At 36.8% G+C, this 21,859-nt stretch overlaps 1 protein-coding gene across 2 annotated transcripts in view; it reads right to left on the reverse strand.

Moving 5' to 3' along the window:
• The window catches only part of trim67 (tripartite motif containing 67), a 52,942-nt gene that overhangs the window by 13,148 nt on the left and 17,935 nt on the right, over window positions 1-21,859 (reverse strand). The window contains exons 2-7 of one of the 2 annotated variants that reach the window (XM_065268760.2): window positions 19,183-19,278; window positions 15,529-15,651; window positions 9,761-9,871; window positions 5,155-5,308; window positions 4,396-4,553; window positions 3,929-4,067 (exon numbers count right to left, since the gene is read on the reverse strand). In XM_065268760.2, coding sequence (XP_065124832.1) covers window positions 3,929-4,067; window positions 4,396-4,553; window positions 5,155-5,308; window positions 9,761-9,871; window positions 15,529-15,651; window positions 19,183-19,278 — 781 coding nt within the window. Of the gene's footprint in view, window positions 1-3,928; window positions 4,068-4,395; window positions 4,557-5,154; window positions 5,309-9,760; window positions 9,872-15,528; window positions 15,652-19,182; window positions 19,279-21,859 lie in introns of both variants that reach the window. The other variant, XM_065268759.2, reaches the window with a different exon arrangement.

Genomic DNA, 21,859 nt, shown 5'->3' on the forward strand with positions numbered 1-21,859 from the left:
AAAATATTTTGTGCCGGGGTGAGTTTATGTATGTGTGTGCGTACGTGTGTGCGTGTATAACTGAATTATGCAAGGACACTAGACCTCTGCTTAAAGTGTTTTGCATGCGTATAGTCCACTGATCTATATAAATAACTGGATTGCGCATGACGTCACACTTGTGAAGCCACCGCGCCGCCATGTTGGTATACCCAAACATTCAATTAAATCAATGGACGTTGTCAGATTTTAATGATAAAACATCACTTTATTCTTCTTCGTTTTTGTATGTGACGTAACCCTGTACATTATTACAACACAAAAAAGCATGTAAATAGTTATTTACAGAAAGTTGTACATTTTGCGTTTTAATCAGTTATTATACATTCATCTTTATTACAGTATCAGATCAGCAGACAGACCGCAGCATATTTAGTATTAATGACAATAAACGTGCTCATTCTGAAATCTAAATAAATAATCATGCTTTGTACCGTATGTGCATGCAATAATTTGCTAGTTTTGTAATTATGTTATCTAAACTTACAAGTTACATAAACAAATTTAGAGAAATAACGCTGACCGTCACAGTAGCTGAATGTCAAAAAAAAACTTTATTTATACCCGTGTCATTAACAAATGCAGCAGACACACTCACCTTAACGGTTTTTTATAAATCCATTATCCTGCCTGATTAAAACATAAACATTGCAAATAACACCAGAATTAACAAATAATTAACGTACACATATCCTAAAAATTAACCTTGTGTAACTGATACGCTGTAAAGGGGGTACATTTTGATCATGTTTTTGAATGGAAGTCAATGACGGTCTCTGCCGGTTGGGTATACCAAGATGGCGGCTCGAACTCTGCGCTGGCTTCACCTCACGCAGTTACGTCAAGCGTTCTATGCGCAATCCAGTCATTTATATAGATCAGTGGTATAGTCATTTAAATGTAAGACTTACTCCACTAGTGGGTCATAGGCTCATCATAGGTTAGTCATACATACGATATGACCTGAAATCATACAGCCTACTATGACAACATTAAACTTCATGCAAGAATGCATCCTCAACTCAACCTGATACAACCCAAAATCTGCTACATTTATAATCAGGATCTGTTATTGAATAAGGTCATGTCAAAGATTGAAATTAATGTGAAATCAAACTTTGATGCTCCTGAACTCATTATTAGATGACACTTTAACCTGGGTTTCACAGACATGGTCACAAATGTTCTCCTCTGTTTTTTAACTCTTTCCAATCCAGGATTTTTTTTATGTTGCCAGTCAGCGCCAGCATTTTTTATGGTTTTCACAAAATTTGAATACCTTCCAAAAAAATTATTCTTTAAATCAGGGGTGTCAAACTCATTTTAGGCTGTGGGCCGGATGGTAAATTACGCCATGAAGTGCGGGCCGGATAATTTTTTTAAACCTTAGTGTGCTGATAATTGTGTTAAAATTAACTTAACAAACCAATTAATTAGTTTGTTTAGCAAGAAAACCAGAGAAACACACAGCTCTGTGAAAACTACATTTCATAAGGTCACACTCATACTGTATATTATACCCACAAATTTACATCTGAACAAAACCCACTGGCCTTATAGGTTGAAAAGCTTTAATTTAACTTCTTTTGCCTTAATGTCAAAATTATTTATAAACCATTCACTTTTCTTTGGAATATATTTGTAATGAGAACAGTCATTTAGAAAATGCTAGAGGGGGCAGTGGCCCAAACCAAAAATGGGACTATGGGGGGTGGTACAATTATTATGGTTTTAATAAAGTATTATAAATATTATGTATTATATTACTAGCATCAACTTAGACAAGTGATTATAATGGGAATTATAATAAGAATTAAAGTGTGACAATCTGCTAAATATTCAATATGATTTACCTGCTGGCTTGATGGAGCTTTGAATCCATGTTTGCAATGTTGAACTGCTGCTAAAAGCCTCTCTTTCCGTTCTCTGTCGTTATTTTGTGAAGGCATTGGTGTTTTTTTTTTTTGTCTACAAAGTGTGCCAACAACAGCAAATTTAGTGTTTATATTAACTTAGATCTGATCAGGAACATTAAATCGATTAGACAAGCATTGTAACGTTAATAAGAATGTGGATATTTTGTTTTTGTTAGCTTGCTAAGTTGTTAGCACTTTTAGAACACTGACAGCAAATCATTACCGGAAGAAATACATAAACATACTTACAAGTTACTAATTCTGCGGTTTAACAACTGATATAATGTAATTAATCTACCTGTTAATGCAACGAACTTCGGAAACTGTCGTCTTCGCTCTCCAGGCAGAGAGTGGACACAGAGATGCTGCGGAGCGGGCGAGAAAACACGAAGTGGATCACCGGAATCAGTGGATCTTTAGCGGAGCAGTAACAATAAAACGGCAGGATTTTTGGGCACCGTGTTTAGTCTATGTTCCGCGTTTTGCTGCTTTCCGCAAGTCTCTCATATTAAAAACGAACTAGACACCCGCCTAAAAGGGTTTTTAAAATATGTATTTAATATTTAATAATACTGTATAAATCATCACGCGGGCCGGATTGGACACCTTTGCGGGCCGTATCCGGCCCGCGGGCCGCATGTTTGACACCCCTGCTTTAAATACACTCACCTAAAGGATTATTAGGAACACCATACTAATACTGTGTTCAACTCCCTTTCGCCATCAGAAATGCCTTAATTATACGTGGAATTGATTCAAGAAGGTGCTGAAAGCATTCTTTAGAAATGTTGGTCCATATTGATAGGATAGCATCTTGCAGTTGGAGATTTGTGGGATGCACATCCAGGGCACGAAGCTCCCATTCCACCACATCCCAAAGATGCTCTATTGGGTTGAGATCTGGTGACTGTGGGGCCATTTTAGTACAGTGAACTCATTGTCATGTTCAAGAAACCAATTTGAAATGATTCGAGCTTTATGACATAGTGCATTATCCTGCTGGAAGTAGCCATCAGAGGATGGGTACAAGGTGGTCATAAAGTGATGGACATGATCAGAAACAACGCTCAGGTAGGCCGTGGCATTTAAACGATGCCCAATTGGAACTAAGGGGCCTAAAGTTTGCCAAGAAAACATCCCCCACACCATTACACCACCACCACCAGCCTGCACAGTGGTAACAAGGCATGATGGATCCATGTTCTCATTCTGTTTACACCAAATTCTGACTCTACCATCTGAATGTCTCAACAGAAATCGAGACTCATCAGACCAGGCAACATTTTTCCAGTCTTCAACTGTTCAAGAGTCAAGAGTTTGAACTGTTTGCCCTAAAGGAATACTGGCACCACCTAGTGAATAATAGCGAAAATATGGATTGCCAGAAAAACTCAGGGGACAGGGATGTGTTTTCTTAAATATTTATATCAATTTATATAAATTATTTTAATTGACGAGATAACTCAATGGCGGGGGAAAGAGTTAAAGAATATTAAAGGAGTTAAAGGAGCCTTTTAAATTAATAACATTTTTAAAACAAAAACAATTTAGATTTTTTTTTTTTAAAGAATAGTTACATTTCTGTCCACCAAACCAATTTCAGACATTTAGCATTCACCTTCAAATCAAAAGGTTTGTAAGGTCAAGAGAAACATTGTGAGATGACCTTAAACTTTAGCTGTAAGCATCTGCCATTAAAAAACTTATCTGTTGTTGATCTGTTGATTTTGTGTGAGAGAGAGAGAGAGAGAGAGAGATCCTCTTCAAAGAGAATCATACACAGCAGGGGTTCCTCCACTTTATGATCAAAGACCATACCAAGATAAGAGCATACATAATGTAAAGCTGACAAATTGTGTATTTATGTGTGTGCATTAGCAAAAGAGAGAGCGAGAGAGTTTCAAAAATACTCACACGCTTCCAAAGGTAAACTAAAGAAACCTTGTCAAATAGCATTCGACCAAAACACCCACCGTCAGATGTCTTCAGAACTATGACTTTACTGTAGGATCCCACACCAGCGGAGTTATACGCTTTGACGCGAGCATTATACGAACTGTTGAAATGAAGGCCGTCTACTGTACAGACTGTCTCTTTACCCACATACACCTCCTGAAAGATCAAAACAGACAGAAAGAAAAGGGTCAAAGATGAAAAACACCTAAAAAAGACTTTCTCTCACTAAAGAGATAAGAGACAAAGTTGTGCTGTGTGTGATGAATTATAAAACAAGCTTTAGACATAACCAGAGGCTGAGAAACACTAAATCTGCAAGCTTTGAAACAGCGGGATAACCTTAAGAAACTTAAATCAGTAGTCTAGCGGTTACTGTAGATGATCTCATTTTCTTTTCTTCCTACTTTACATATTTTTGTTTGTGGTTTTTGAGGAGAACATGTCATGCAAATTTTTGCCATCTGTCTAAATCGCAATTTTGTACCCGGTAAGGTCCACCATTTCCGTCATCCAGCTCCAGCACGTAACCTTCTATAGGCAGGGCCTGAACTGTAGTTATCCTCCAGGCCAGGGTGGCGCTGTTGTTCCGCGTGCAGCATTTTTCCAACTGCAACAGCGGTGCCGGGGGAACCGTAGGGGTCTCTGCTGGAGCACAAAATTTCACACAGAACAGTTAAGCACTCATTTTTTTGTGCCGCAATGGATAAATAAAGGTAAACATGGAGTGACATGCACGGGACCAAGCGGATCCTGAAAAGTCTTGGGTGTCTCTAAAACATACAAGGGAAAGGAGCTGTGGATTTGGGTGGGGTTGGGAATTTCAGGACAACAGTTGGATATGAGCAGCTCTGAAATACCTCCGGTGCTCTCCGCTTCATTCTGGTCACCACATGTATGCATTTGTTTCAATAATGTTGCCTCCTGACCATCTGAAAGATGATAGTGGACAAAGCAGGTGTTGCAGGTGTGAGTCTAAAGGTTAAAACTGAGATTATGGCTCGTTCACCTCTTAAATCAGGAATGATGGAATTAGTGTGTGGATTGTGTCCGGACAGCCGTCAACAAACAGCTGTTACATTAGCTTTGGCATTTCTTAAGGCATCTGCGCTGTAGGCCCTTGTCAGAAGCCTCCTCCATTTTGCCCCTGGTATGGGCAAGGGTATTCTGCACCCCAGACCGGACTTAGTTATAGGCTACATAAACTTTACAGTGTGTGTTAGGTGTGTGTGTGTGTGTGTCTCACCTTTACACTGAGTGAAGTCCAGCTGAAGAATAGACTGCATCAGAGGATCTGTGTTGATGTTTAAGGCAAATTCTGGGCAGACCTTTGGCTCCAGCGCGCCTTTCACCCATTGATCCTGAGAGGCTTGGACACGCTTTATCAATGCATCTGAGATCTTACAGAGGAACCAGAGAGAAACATTAATCTTCTGCGATGTTCACAGAGATAATTCAGGCACTTGCTTTATTTACTTATATCAAAGTGATAGTTTAACAAAAAATAAAGTTACCCCATAATACCCAAAAAGACATGTCCATCACCTTTTAGACAAACACAATTGTTATTTTAGTGAATGTAGTGGCTCTTCCAAGATTTATAACGATAGAAAACAGAAAACTCTGATTGTAACCACTGAATTCCATAGTAGGAAAAACAAATACGATGGAACTCAATGGGTACCGTCAACATCATTTATCACAATACTTTCAAAATATTTGTCTCCTTTTTTGTCTGAAAGATAATGGACATATGTATCTCAGATGGCTTAAAGGGAAACTTCACCCATTTGCATTAAGCTTTGTATCGTTAGAAACCCAGTCATGTTTTTGAATGGTTGTGCATCATTCCCTCAGTTTCTCCTGAGACGGGAGAAATACTGATTTCAGTGAGGCACTTCCTTCTTTCAATGATGTAAAAATCGTAATTTTGCGTCATTGAAAGAAGGAAATCCTGTATCTCTGTTGAGTGTGAAAGACTACAGACACTCATTCCATTCTAAATTTAAGTTACATTTCGACTACAAATATGACCCACTTTCAACAAAGATTAATGTTCCTATCGATGAAATGGCCCTTTAAGGGTGAGTAAATAATAGAGTAATTTTCATTTTTTGCTGATCCAACAAATTTCCAAATTCCAATTTGAATGAATTGCACCTCCTGAAAATGTTATTTACATGCACATGCTATGTATGCAATTTTGATATTATTTAAAGAATTGTTGGGACCCTGGAAAAATATCTCAATAAAAAGTCTGTATATAAGTCCTGGAAATACCAAGACAACTTGGTCGACTTTTGTTGCTACACCACCTCCAAAAAAGTTTAGATGCAAATTATTCTTGGATAAAAATGCGTCCTGTATTATTTATATTTTATATTTCACCCTTTTCAGAATGTCTGTTAATAAATGTCTTAAACTAGGTTATGTGTTTTGTAATTTGATGCTTAATAAATATTTCAGTCAAGAAGCAAAGTTGATCTGCAGCAATCTTCACCGTATGAAACATCAATAATTAAAATAGTGTAACTGCTGAAGATCAGAATACAGAGCAAACAACTTTCACTTAATAAAATGTTTTATTGAGTCTAAATAAACATTTAAGGCCCTATTTTAATGATCTAAGCGCATTGTCTAAAGCGCACAGCGTACCGTCTAAATGGGCGTGTCCGAATCCACTTTTGCCAATTTAACAACGGGAAAAATGGTTTGTGCGCCGAGCGCATGGTCAAAAAGGGTTGGTCCTATTGTAATGGGAGTATTTTGGGCGTAACGTGCAGTAAACCAATGAGAGTCACAGCTCTCGTCCCCTTTAAAAGGCAGTTGGCGCTATGTCTAATCCTTATTTAGATGACGGACTTTGTAATCTGAAAAACTAAGCGGAGGAAGAAGATCCCCAGTTTAAGATTAATGTTAAATAATTGTGTGGTTTTTCACTTGTATTGAAATTGTTATTTTTTTATTAAAACCTTTAAAACCCGTTTTCTTTTAGTCATGGAAGTAAAAAAGCAGGCTTGTAATTGCTTTAAATGTATGGCTATCCAATATCATCAAAACATAATTTACAAGTATGTAAGATAAGGTTTGTACTCTAAAAATACTTTATTTGTAACAAACAGGAGATAAAGAATTTACAAACGGCTCTCCTCACGTTTCAGCACTTTGGACAGTGATTTTTTAGCAAAGAGTTTTTTTAAGCATTACTTAAAAATGTTTCTCATCTCACCATATCCACAGGTACAGAGTCATCATATACAATAAATCTGTGAGGTAGCATTAAAAAAAAACATTTAAAAACAGATGCATTTGTTCAAAGCAAAGCATTTATTTACTTACCAGGCTACAGGTGAAGCAGCTCTTTGTGCCTTCTAACGTCTCATAATTAGTCCTCATTTATGTCCAAGAGACTCAATAATAATCTTTTACATTCAATCCTTTAATCTTTCATATTAAAAAGCGTTTTTGTGCTGCTGCGCATTCATGTACTTTGTGATAAGCAAACCTGCGTTGTCCTCCCGTTTATAGGCGCATTTTACTAATGCGCTCTTTAAATAACATAAAACACATATCGCGCCATTGACTTTAGACTTAAAGTACTTGAGTAAATGTACTTCGTTACTGTACTTAAGTATTTTTTGGGCTACTTTGTACTTGTACTGAGTATCAAAAATATAGGCAACTTTTACTCTCTACTCAATTACATTTTTGATTGGGTATTTGTACTCTTTACTCCACTACATTTGAAATGACACTTAACGTTACTCGCTACATTGTTTATTCGTCAAATAAAAACGAGACGAAAGTGTCAGAGGGTGATGATGGATAGAATCTGTGGTCGCGAGGTTACACGCGCACACACAACTGAGGGACTTCATTTGGCGCTGCGCAGATCAATCGTATGAAATCAAAGTACTGCGAGAGCGAATCAAATGCATATGGAGAAGTCTGGTCTCGCGGTACTTTGATGTCAAACGCTGAATGGCTTGCGTTGAGCCACCGTAGCGGGACATCTGCGTGTTGCGTATGTCATAAACTGTAGAGAAAAGTTTGCGTCTGGTCTGAGAGAAGAGATAAAGAGCAAACATATGGATGCATATCACATTTGCTTCAGTCAAGGGACCCTTTGTTAAACTTGTGATGCTACAATCAAAACAAAAGTGATGCGCGATTGCAGGAGGGTCATCCCGCAACTCAAAGGCAAGCACAAATGTTTATATACTCTGATGCTACTTTATCAGCTAACCTGAGCTTGTACATAACTTGATATAACTTACTACTATATAAGCCAAAATAAACCAGCGAGGTCCTGTACTGATTGCCCGAGTAACTTAAGTACATTATAAGATTGATAATAAGTGTACAATTTCACTGTCCTCACATTTAATCAAGTATGCTGTAATGTATTTACTGTAAAGAGGGATGCATGACGGAAGAAATGTAGTGCACTTAATGTGAGATATTGGTGTTACGTACTACATGTGTTTACAATTAATCTTTCAAATGAACAACTTCACGTTTTTAATATGCATTATCATATTTCTGTTAGTGTAATTTTAGTTTACTGGAATTTTTTAATATTAAAATTATATCTTTTTTTAGGATAGGTCTATATAAGAATATTTGGTAACACTTTACAATAAGGTTCATTAGTTAACAGTAGTTAATGTATTGACCAACTTGAACAAACCATGAGCAATACATTTGTTACATCATTTCTTCATCTTTGTTAATGTTAGTTAATAAAAATTGAAGCTTTAATTGTTTGTTCATGTTAGTTCAGAGTGCATTAACTAATGTTAACAAGATTTTAATAAAGTATTAGTATTTGTTGAAATTAACATTAACAAAGATGAATAAATGCTGTATAAGTGCAGTTCATTATTAGTTCATGTTAACTTATGTAGCTAACTAATGTTAACTAATGAACCTTATTGTAAAGTGTTACCATATATTTATATCACAAAGTTAGGCTATATATTTTTCAGCATGGCACATTCAAGTACACAATGACACTAGACTAAAATTAAATGGGTTTAAATTAAATTGAATGTAAATTTCTAGACTAAAATCTTATGGAATTTAGATGAATAAAATTAGACAAAAAACTAAATCAATTCAGATGACAAAAATATGACTAAAACTAAATTAAATTTTAGTCAAAAGACTATGACTATGTTTAATCTGTGTTTGTTCTGCCAGATCAACATTTTGAGGTGTTTGATTTCTTTTCTATATTAGGAAATAAAACCTCATAAATAAACTTTCTTAGTTTTCACTGCCCAGACCTACAATGTCTCTTTGTGTTGAGGACTAGTGCATCTTTGAGCCAACATTCAGTACGAGTAAAAATACTTGAGTACTTTTAAATTGGGTTACTTTAATACTTTTACTCAAGTCGTATTTAAATTGGTGACTTGTAACTTGTAGTGGAGTAATTTTTACAGTAAGGAATTTGTACTTTTACTCAAGTATGGCTTTCAGCTACTCTTTACACCGCTTTAGAGCAGGTTTTTGTTGGTCAATGGCGTAGTCTATTTTAGTTGCCTCAAAATAGCAATGCGCCAACAATGCGCCTGAACACACCTCGTTTTCAGACCAGCACGCCCATGGGCGCAAAAGGGGGCGCAAATGCATTTGCTATTTAAGCAACGCGCCGCTAAACGTGAAAATTAGGGTGGAAACTAGTGAAAGACACTTGCGTCGCGCATTGCGCTGCATTGCGCCGGGTGTAAGATAGAGACCTTTATGTATTTGTGATATATTTAGATGTGATAAATGTATTTATTTTATTTGAAATAAAATATGTATTAATACTGTGTCTGTCTGCGTGGGTGTTTATTTGTGTATACCTGTAGGAATCCACTGGGATCGTTCTCTTTAATAACCTCTAGACAGAATTCCATCATTCCTGTAGTCTGTCGGAGCTTCATAGTGCAGTGAGTTATCTGATCCTTGACCGTCTGAAACACAGAGAAAAAGGATATGATTACCATTTATGGTTACAAAAAAATTGAACATTTATGGTTTAAAAAAATAACTAATAGAAAAAGTCATTTTTAGGTTTTTAAAAAAAAACACCCTGCACCATGTAAGGGATAATGTAGAGGCAGCCGGTAGTTATTGGGAAATAAGCCCCGACAGTGTGATCATTGTATCACACTGAAGGGGCTTATTTCCCAATAACTACCGGCTGCCTCTACATTATCCCGCTTATTACACGGCTACTTGTCACATAAGAAAAAAAACTGGACATGAATATGAATTTGAAACATTTTATTGGCATATTTGTTTTAAATTAACATTTTTATCCTTCCGGGAAACTTTGCACAGATGCATAAAATGATCGTAATACCTTATTAAGATCCTCTGCTTCATACTTGTCTGTCTCCATTTTTTTCTCTTTTAGCCAGTCTTTGAGAAGTTTTAATGCCCATTCTGTATTTTTTTGTGTGTTGGCTTCGTAGCTGTCATGCTCTATTTTGTCAAGTTCAGTCTCAGTAAGCTGTCTGTGTCTTGTCGTGGTTGTCGAGTGTTTGTCACAAGATGGCGCCAAACAGATAAAGATCTTATTGATCTTTATTGGCGCGGAGCGATTTTACTCGTGCAAGTAGTCCGGCTATGCGTTATTATTTTGGAGCGGTTATTATTTGAAAAGAACGAACCTGCAAATGTCTCAACTGACCAATCAGAATCAAGCATTCCAGAGAGCTGTGTAATAAGCACAATTAACATAACTAATTAAAGGATTACTCAATTTTCTTAAAGAAATCCATATAATTTACTCACCACCATGTCATCCAAAATGTTGATGTCTTTCTTTGTTCAGTCAAGAAGAAATTATGTTTTTTGAGGAAAACATTCCAGATTTTTTCACATTTTAATGGACCCCAACACTTAATACTTAACTCAACAATTGAAAGTTTTTTTCAACTGAGTTTCAAAGGACTCTAAACGATCCCAAACGAGGCATAAGGGTTTTATCTAGCAGAACGATTGTCATTTTAATTTAAACCACAACTTCTTTTCTTCCTTTGGCCATGTGACGCGCCAGCACGACCTCACGTAATTGCGTAATGCCGTTGAAAGGTCACGTGTTACATATGAAACGCACATTTGCGGACCATTTTTAACAATAAACTGACACAAAGACCTTAATTAGTATCTTTTTCCACACTTGTAAACACTGGGGCGTAGCTTCGCATACGTCACGCTGGCTCGTCACACATCCGGAAGAAGACGAGAAGTTGTGGTTTAAAAGTGCATATTTTTTACTTTTCTTGTCAAAAATGACAATCGTTTGACTAGATTAGACCCTTATGCCTCGTTTGAGACCGTTTAGAGTCCTTTGAAACTGCTATTTTAAACTGTTAAGTGTTGGGGTCCATTAAAGTCCATTAAAATGAGAAAAATCCTGGAATGTTGTCCTCAAAAAACATAATTTCTTCTCGACTGAACAAAGAAAGACATCAACATTTTGGATGACATGGTGACGCGACACCGACGGATCCACAAATCAGTTTGGCAATGCATGACGTCACCCTTATAAAGTAAATGAGAAGGTTAACACTTACGCCCTATTTGAATGTACCGTAAGGGAACAGAGAGCATCAGATCTGTATGCTTGTCAAAAATATTTTGTTTCAGCCAGCTGAGTGAATGATCCGGTTTCAAAACAAGTTAAGATTTATTACAATATTAGTTTACAATATAAAAAAATAAATAAATGCTGTGTTATTGTCAACCCAGTGTTGGGTTAAAGAGGGACAAACTAAATAACCCAGAAAATGTTTATATTTGACCCAACAATGAATTGAAACAACCCAGCATAGGTTAAATTACTTCACAATGGTTTGGGTTTGTCACTTTTTGACCCAACGTTTGGTTGAAAATAACACAGCATTATTAGAGAGTATTGCACAGCATTTGTATTGCAAAACAAAGAAGTGCTTTACGTTCAATTGTCTTTCAAATGCCGGCCATAGCTAATTGTGAAGATAATCTGATGAAATCTGTAACTCTGCATGAATTAAACGCTATAATTATTTATTGATGCACTCAAGCACTCTCAGGACGGAGATTAATGACTGTATAATTATTCATGACAGCATAGAAATTAACCCTCAGGGCTACAAATGAATGAATAATTCAACAATACAATAACAAAAGAGAGAGGATTAGCATGTGGCCGCTGTATTTTTAAACAAAAGACCTGCTATAGATATAAATGCATATGGGTATATAAAAAAAAAACATGGCATCGGATTTTGGACAACAAATGCCCCCCACCACAATATCATCTGTTGTTTAGTGTTGCATGATGGGTAAAGACTACTGGCTTGAAAGAAATGAATCTAAGTAGAAATGGCATTCTTATGCCACACTAAAACTTTACACACTTCATAACAATAACACAAACCATGGCGGGCGGATGAACGTATAGTGACAGACACAAATGATAATGTATTGTAATTAACAGTAAAATGTGATGTTGGATGTATGGAGAGGTCCTTTACAGATGAAAACTGAGGGAAAGGATGGCATTGATGTGTATGATCTGATCATATGCTGCAGTGGTTTCAAAGTGTGCGGCGAGGAAGACTTCCCTTGTTCATATCTATTCATATGAAGATGTGAGAATGTTTCTGCAACATATGATATACTGTAAATTAATCCTTTATTATTATTATTTGTATTATTATTTTAAAGTTTCCTTTCCGTTGCAATATGACAAACAATACTGAAGCTGCTGATATACAGAGCAAATAAAGTTTTATTTCTGGACAGCCAGTGGAGTGGATGTAATGACTGCATTTTATTCTGACCATATGTCGTGACACGCCTGAGACAAAAACTCATTCTGCTGTATGTCATGTCATGTGAAAACTGATACACAGAAATTCCATCACATCTGGCACAACCTCATGTGGGAAATTAATCTCACCCCTACAATAAAAGAAAGTAGGAAAGACAAAACAAGCAATATCACAGACCACACAAACCTATGGTTAATATTTGAGACATCGACCTGAAAAAGACATTTAATAACCCAGAATAAAACTGGAAAAGCAACATGAACTGTCTTTCTTGTCAGAAGTGTTCAGCATAATGAAAATGATCAACAAATGTAATATTTACTAAACATTGCAGTCTCTTTTAATACTGCTGCTATGTTTTTTGTTTTGTTTTTAATGCAATAGGTAATGTATTTATTAAATGTGCCAAAGAATGCATTGAAACAATCTGTTAAATTGTTCTCTGATATCTACATAGAAAATATGTAACCTTATTAAGTGCAAAAATTATCCCGAAACGTCCATTTACAACCCTTTGAATGAAATGGTCTATTATTATCTTATTTGAAATGGTTATAAAGGTGTCCTGTGAGGGTTAGGTTAAAGGCGCTTTTTTCCAGAAACATTTTACGTGATGCTGTTTGAAAATCTCTTCACATCCGGACTGCAATCATAGTAAATGGGCCTAAATATATTTATGTAAATATATACCTTCTGTGGACAGCAGAAATATAAAATGTTTACCCAATCATTGCATGCGGTCCCAATGCAATAATAGGATCATTGTTGGGTAAGTTACTCAAAAAAAGTAATTAATTACTAGTTACTAATCACATCTTCAATCATGTAATTAAATTACTTTACCGATCTCTCTCCAAACAGTATTTAATAACTAATTACTTGTTACTTTCTAAATACTATTTAGTAAATAATGCAACGATATGCTTGAAACGGCTTGAATAAATAATAAAAGTACATCAATTATTCTGGTCACAATTTTGATGTTAAATCCACTATTGTATTATCATTGATCTATAGTTCATGCACAGTATTTAGTTCAATTACATCAGAAGTAATTGTGATTAAATTATAAGATTAATCCCTTACTTTACTTTTTCAAGTCAAATTAAATTACGGTAACTAATTACTTAGTAACTACTTACACCCAAAACTGGAAGGCAACAATTACCTTAAAGGTGCTCTAAGTGAATTTACGTGTTTTAGGCCATAACATTTTTTTGTTTCATACAGTAAACATCTCCGCACCATCTGCTAGCTGCCTGAACACACTGTAAAAAAACGCGCTCTCTGTAGACAGCCCAGGCTTCACAAACTGCAACAAAAACAAAGTGGCCAAACCTACCACCATGAAACATAACAAAGTGTTCCAGCCAATAAACAACAAAAAGGATTGGGGAATGGGGGTTGGGCGTGTGCATTCAGAAAGCACAGAAGAGAGGGGGAGGGGAGGAGTTAGCTATGCTCCGTTTTGTTTGACAACACTTCGAACGTCAACAAGAAGTGACGTCACACAGATTCGCTTAGAGCAGAGGTCCCCAACCACCGGGTCGCGACCCAGTAATGGGTCGGGGACAAGTTGCCACCGGGTCGCAATTAACGTCCCGAAAAAATGTGTATAATAGCCACGTAATAGCTTAATCGGGTATTTTGTACTGTAAGAGCTGACTTCAAATAACATCAATCATTTCCACTTTTGAACAGAGCCGCGCTCTCTCTCTTTTTCTCCGCCTCTCTCTCTCTACCAGCGCATCAGCGATCACATTGCTGTCATTAGAGTTTGAGCATACAGTACTTCTAAAACACAATCGATCAAAGAATTGCAGAGGTATGACTTTATGAATCATTTGCAAATGTACGTCGCAATGATGTACATATGCGGAGACGTTCAAATGTGTGACAGCGCAAATGACTGAAAAGTAATTATTTTATTCTTCTTTAAAACAACTTCAGAATTATCGATCGTAACACCATGATCAAAATAAACTATTAGGCTAATAATATTTTAACGGCTACACTTTTAACGTAGGTTTGAAAGGAACCTAAACTTGTCAATCATCATTAATCATGGTAAACGTGAGTCTCCGCAATTCTTCTGGCATCTCTCCTCCTTCACTGCATTTTTCTTCTCTTCTGTTACTTGGAATTGGGTCTCGAGCCCGACCAAGATTCGAGCTGCCTTCGAGAACAGCAAGCCAAGTTCGTTTAGGTTCCATTAATTTTTAAGACTAAATGGGCAGGCAAACTAGTAAAAACAATGAAAGTAAAAAAAAAACAATCCGCCAAAATATGGTTTTACACGTCTATAGAAAATATACTATAGCCTAAATAAAGCAATTATGAATTTTCCTAATGCATGGTTGTTATCTTTACTTCCGTTTAAAACGTAAATTTCGAAAAGGAGGATTTTCAGCACGTTTGAACAGCAACTCAGCGACCCCCAATCTCACCACCGGTCCGCAAATTTTTTTTAAAGCTAAAACCGGTCCGTGGTGAAAAAAAGGTTGGGGACCCCTGGCTTAGAGAGCTTTGAATACTTCGTGAACTGACAAAACATGTCACATGAAAATGATTTAAATAACAAAACAGTGTTAGTGTTAGAAACGGCTATGAAGAAAAACATCTGAATTAGCTAAAAGCAGCGTTCATGTGTTTTGGATTAGGTGCGGTTTATGCTTTTTAAGATACCTCTCTATTTAAGGGATTATGATTATGAAAATTTTATTAGCCCAGTACAAAAATACTTTACGTTTATGGAAAGTCCCTGTAAACCAGATATGCTAACATGTATGTGCATGTCAACCTACCTTTAGTTTGCTCTCTTTCTCCTTTGTGACCTTGGTGAGCAGTTTGGCCTTCTGCCGAGTAAGAGCTTCAATCAGTGCATCACACTGAGCCACCAGACACGCCTCAAACTCAACCCCATTCTCCTGTTATACAAAAATATATATTTTTAATAATTTAATCATCAGGATTTTTTACTTTTAAATAAGCCTGTTTAGCAGGTTACAGTTCATGTTTGAAGTGGCTCAGTTCCGATAATTTCTCTCATGTGGCACAGATCGGATATGATTGAATATAAATAATTTGTATGTGAATCGGATGCGTGCATTCGCATCTGCAATGTAAGCAGACAGATCGGATATTCCCCCCGTGTCAAGACGTCATTAAAAAAGTGAAACAAATGACGTCAACTTGGGTAAACACCACGATGATCACATGACTCTTCTTAGCAGCGCAATAGAGGATGACAGCTCCACTTAGTGGGGTAATGCTGAAGTTTCACGTCTTGTTACAAAAATAAAGCAGTTAAATCTTATATCTATATATAATTTTATATATAACTTTGTCTGTGTCTATTGCATATCGCAACATTTTACATCCTCTGTGATATCGGATACCAGTGAAAAAAAACGGATGTAGTCAACGAAATGGCAAGATTTTGCAGTGTAAACTCAGTTGGGGCATGACGGATCACAAAACTCACGGTTCGGATCACATTTAGGGTGGCCAATCGTGCCAGTTCCGCCGGACACGTCTCGAACATGTTTTCAGGTTCGTCGCGTTGCTCGACCCCATACGTCATCGAGGTTCTCACATTTCAGTTAAAATACATTAGAAAATTAAGATTTATTTCTTCTAAGACATACAATCATTGTAGTTTCATTCGTACCTTGAAATGTAACGGTTGCTTTTCTGAAATTAAACCCGAAATATTAAACCTTGATGATGTATGCGGTCGACCAACGCGACTTCCGGAGAAAGAACCCGAAAACATGTTCGGGACGTGTCCGGCGGAACTGGCACGAATGGCCACCCTAATCGCATTGCAGTTTTTGAGGCACAAATTGGATATTTTTTTTGATCAGGGGTGGAAAAATCTCAAAATCTATTTTGGTGTATTGCTAATATGTAAAGTGACCTTGAGCTATGGAAAGGCACTATATAAATAAAACTTCTTCTTCTTCTTCTTCTTAATAAAAACAAATAAAGAAATTACAAATATTTATAAAAAAGAACAAAGTTGCACATTAGTAAGGTATAAAATTAGCATTAGGTACAAAAATCTAATCAAATGAATAATAACACTGTCTTAATAAATTAAATATAATTATTATTTTGTAGAGCTACAGAAGTGATTTTCTCTTTGTCTTGGGTGGTTTGATTAACATTAATGACACAGACTTAAGTAGGTTAATTGAGGTTAACGGACTGATTTCTGCCTCTAATCTATACATACATTCTGGACCGGACACATTCAACCGCATGTGCGTCTGTGCGTATAGAAAGCTGCTCACTTTTAGCGCCTAATGTCTCAAAAATTATTTCAGTGATAGAACAACTTTTAACTGGACAAATTGTACTGTTGCTGCAACCTGAGCAGCCTCCTAGCTGCTACAAGCACACTCTGAAAGTGGCGGTGGAGGGTAGGAAACACAGCCCCGCCCCTCCCCCTGCCTGCAGAAGAGTGTCTGATACCAGGCACTGTTGCGCTTTTCAACCACATGGGGGAGCTGTAAGTCATTTTTACATGGAAACTACATAGTGTTGCTTTAACATTTTCAAGCCTTTGAAACTCTTGCAAATTATAAACTTTCCCTGTTTAAATTTGCGTTTTTAATCTGCGTATCGCATGTGAGGCAAACTGTGGGTCGTGATCCATACGGATTACAGATTAACTGGGATCCGGTACACCACTAAAATTCAGCATAACTGGATGGTCTGTGGAAAATATTTCAAGAAAAACTAATGAGATGTTTTGTTAATGGCTTTTGTTTTTGCTATTTGGTTTGCCATCAGTGCTGCAAATATTACACACTTGAGCTTTAAAATGCATCTTTGAACGTCAGCAGAGTGTCTGTGCTGTAATGGATAACACAGTGTAGGAGTTTTAGCTCATCATTCATTCACTTTGAGTACTGAATCAGACACACATCTCTTCTTCTCTAATACACCCACATACTGATACTGGGACAGATGAGACCGAATCATTTCATCCACCAGTCGTATGTTGTATGGTGCATAACCTGTATGTTTTAAAGAAAGAGTTCATTGGAACTATTAGCTCATTCCCCGCCAGCCATTTTTTTAAGTTTAAGAGGTGATAAAAATAAAACAAATGGAGATAGGATAAAACCTTTTCCGTTTTGTTTGTTTGTTTATTGTTTGTTTGTAGCAGACGGTCTGTTCTTTCATTTGATATATTTGTATGTTTATATATTTAAAGAAGAATGTTTTCCTGGAAGGCATTCTTTGAAACTTTTGTGAAAATCCCCAAAAAAATGCTGGCGGGCAACTTTTTTTAAAAAGTCTGGTGGGGAATGAGTTAAAAGTAACTTAACACCCTCATTGTGTTTATTTTTGGCTGCCATTTTATTTTTTGGAACTCGACCAGGCCCAACCAATCATATTCTCTGTACACCCACGCATAGAATTGTGGGACAAGACAATGAAAGTATCTCAGGAGACAGGAAGAAAAGCAAACATTGCCTTGATACCTCCAAAGGCCGCATTTTAGAGAATACAGACAGCCAATTATAATGCATGTGTGAGCAGCGCGTGCTTGTGTCACAGATGTAGAGCTAAAGCGGCAGTTCTGTGTGTGTGTGTGTGTGTGTGTGTGTGTGTGTGTGTGTGTGTGCGTGCGTGCGTGCGTGCGTGTATGTGTGTGTGCACTGTGCGCATGTGTAGATTTGAAAACATTGGTCATTACAAAATCTCTTTCCAGGTCTTCAAAATCTTTCTTCAGGTCTGCATAACCACCTCAAGTGTGCATTATTTTTTTATAATTTAACAACCCGTTTTCAATTATTCTTTACTTATAAACATGGTTAATATGCAGAATTTGCAGGGATCAGTCTTCAGTGCAGATGAATGATGTGTTTTATCAGTTAACATTTACATTTCATTTCTCCAGAGAACCGCTGTACAGACACTCATATGATTAAAAGCGCTTTTGATGTTCAAGCGAAAAACATGCAAAAATCTGTGTTAACCTGTTAATCTGAAACATTGTGGCTTGGGGAACACATGTTGATTGTAATAATGACCTGAATTCCTTTTGAACCAGCTTCACATTTGCATCTTTAATAGGACGCTTGGAAATCAAAGCTAATGTAAGTTCTGCTAGCTCGGCTGCTTTAGGTTTTTATTTTCTACCACTTGCTGATGTGATGATGTTTGTTATTTTCACATGTTTAAAACATAGTGAGAGCTACAAAACTACAACAAACACATTCAAAACTTCTGAACTTTATATAGTTTTTACATACAATTTTTATATAACTGACATCACTTTATGTTTTTTCATTATATAGATAGCTTCCATTTTATTTCTATAGCACTTTTCATGATGTGCATTGTTGCAAAGCAGCTTTACAAAAAAACATTTGAACATTTTAAAATAGTTTCAACAGGACTGTCATTGTATTTATTAAAAAGTATATGGTGTTATTATGTACCTGTATTTGCTGTAGCAGGTTTTTCAGTTGCACCAGAAACTCTTTAGCTTCCTTGGCTTTGTCGGACACTCCGTTCAACGCCTGGGAAAGGTGACACTAAACATAAACACAAAAACAAACACAATACTTTCATTGAACATATAGCTGAAAATCATGATTTCCTGTTGCCCGAATTAGTCGGTGTCCATTTTGTTACCATCAAACTCTGTGAAATCACATGACCATTCCTGCAAATCTGTGCCATTTCTGTCCCCAGGATTTATAAGATACAAATCTAACTCTAAATTACATTTTAGTACTAAGCAAAGTGTCCTGCATGTTAATCTAGCACCAAACTATAAAATTCAAAACATGAATAAAACTACAAAAAACACTGAAAAACAGCATTTTTATCCATATTTACTCTAATCCATATTAACCTTTAAATATAAAGCATAAATTCTTTAAATATCTTTATTTTTTGCATTTTTGTGTGGGTTCGTATCCCATCTTACTATAAAAAAGTAATATTTTAGTAATTTCCCCCAGGATTTTCCCCTGTTACCCTTAAAGGTACACTTCATCGATTTGCATTAAGCTTTGTATCGTTAGAACCCCAGTCATGTTTTTAAATGGTTGTGCATCATTTCCTCAGTTTCCCCTGAGAGGGGAGAAATACAGATTTCAGTGTTGCACTTGTTTCTTTCAATGATGTAAAAATCAACATTTTGCATCATTGAAAGAAGGAACTGCTGTATCTTTGATGAGGGTGAAAGACTACAGACACTCATTCCTCATTTTTCCATGGTGGGACCCTCTCTCGCTTCAGACCAATTGCAGATCAGTGGGTGGGACTTACGAAAATATACGAACACAGACGAAAAAAACGATCAGCCGCCATCGTTATGCTAAGCTAAGCTAATAGACGTTGTAGAGCAAGCCACATGTCACAATTATAGCGGAAGGTAATTGATATGATATAGAAGAGGGTGATTTCGCAAGCGTGATGCTCTAATCCGCTGTTCATTGCACCTTTATGAGCCACAATACAGCAAAGAGCTGAGGCAGATGGAGGAACAGAAGCCCGAGGAGTAAGCCGGAGCCTGGGATTCGGCTGAGTAGAGGAGCATGGGGAGGACGCCGCAACCATCGGCCTGTGCTGCATAGAGAAGCCCGGACTGGATAGAGCTTGGACGGACTAGTAGTGGCTGTACTCTTGCTGTGTGCTTTCTGTATAACATTTCTGCATCAGATCAGGATATGGACGTTTGTTTGGTGAATGTTTCCGGGCAAGAGAGCTACTTCGCGCATGTTTATTTCACAGACGTGTTTCGGCCAGCATGTCTGTAGAGTATACATATTGTGTGGTGGACGCGTTTGTGTGCAGGATGCGGCATTTTCTTCTTTGCGAATATATATGTTTGGCCAAGCACTCTCAAAAATATATCAGAAACTGAATGAAGCTTGCTCCAACCCAAGCTTGTACCGTATATGGACGGTAAACTGAAAGCGACAGTCAAAGCCTGCAGGGATAAACGGATGTCTGACTATAAAGTGAGTGTTTTTTATTTTCTTTGTTATACTAACGTGGCATTTATGTACACAATAGCATATCTGAGCCGTGTTCCGATTAATGGGAGTGGCTTGCAGAGCTGTGCATTGTGGTGCATTGTGGGAGTTGTAGTTTTCCATACAAATGCGTCCTAAAGTCACGTTCTGTCTTTTCTCGGTCAAATAGCTACAAAATTTTTACATTTATGTTACATTTCGACTACAAATATGACCCACTTTCAATAAAGATTAATGTTTCTACAGATGAAATGGCCCTTTAACATCCCCCCTCTGAAAAATCTAGGAATATTCCACAAGTCACATTTTCAAGAGGAAGTGACATCACCTGGATCTTCTGAAGGCCATGTGAAGATCAAACATTTTAAATAAAATATTTCATGTATTTGCTAAATCTAAGCAAAAAAACTGCTAAAAAAACTTGCTAAAATGTCTTCATCCTCCATTAAGAAACCATGTTTAAAATAAACTAGTTACCTAAGATTGATCAATAGGCTATTCATTTTGAAAAAAAAATTGTTATTAGATTAAGTGTAACAAAAAGATTAAAAATGAACTTCAATTTTGATGGCCCACATTTATTTTACCGGAGACCCAAGGCCACAAATATCAGCCCTGAACCTGGTCCCAGCTGAGTTTTAGTCATAAAACCTTAGACCCAAAACAACTCTGGATGGACATCGGGGGTTTTTGGATCCAATTGGACCCATGAAAACGTACTTTAGGACATTTACAGCTTTTTGATGTTGTCTCCGGATATTTTGTACATTTGCTTTTTTTATCTACATGACAGCTCCATAAACTGTGTGAATGCTCTCTCCTTTTTAACAAAAAAAGTTGGAACATGAAAGGTAGATAATTTGCAATATACCTAAAAATATGAATGGAAACGCCTCAAGGTCAGTTTGTTTTGAGATACAGTGTCATCACGCACACCATTTTGTCATTAAAAAGCCATTTGAATGGAGACAGCTAACTTTTTACGCATATTCACTTGGCCAATAACAAAACTTGCATTGAAAACATGGACACTTATAGAACAAGAATCATCAATCCTGATTTAATAGAAACACTGAATCACTATGGGGCGTTTTCCTAGTCCCAGACTAAAATGCATGTTTCAGCTACT

The sequence above is a fragment of the Paramisgurnus dabryanus genome, chromosome 12, assembly GCF_030506205.2.
Source record: "Paramisgurnus dabryanus chromosome 12, PD_genome_1.1, whole genome shotgun sequence".
NCBI classification, from domain to species: domain Eukaryota; kingdom Metazoa; phylum Chordata; class Actinopteri; order Cypriniformes; family Cobitidae; genus Paramisgurnus; species Paramisgurnus dabryanus.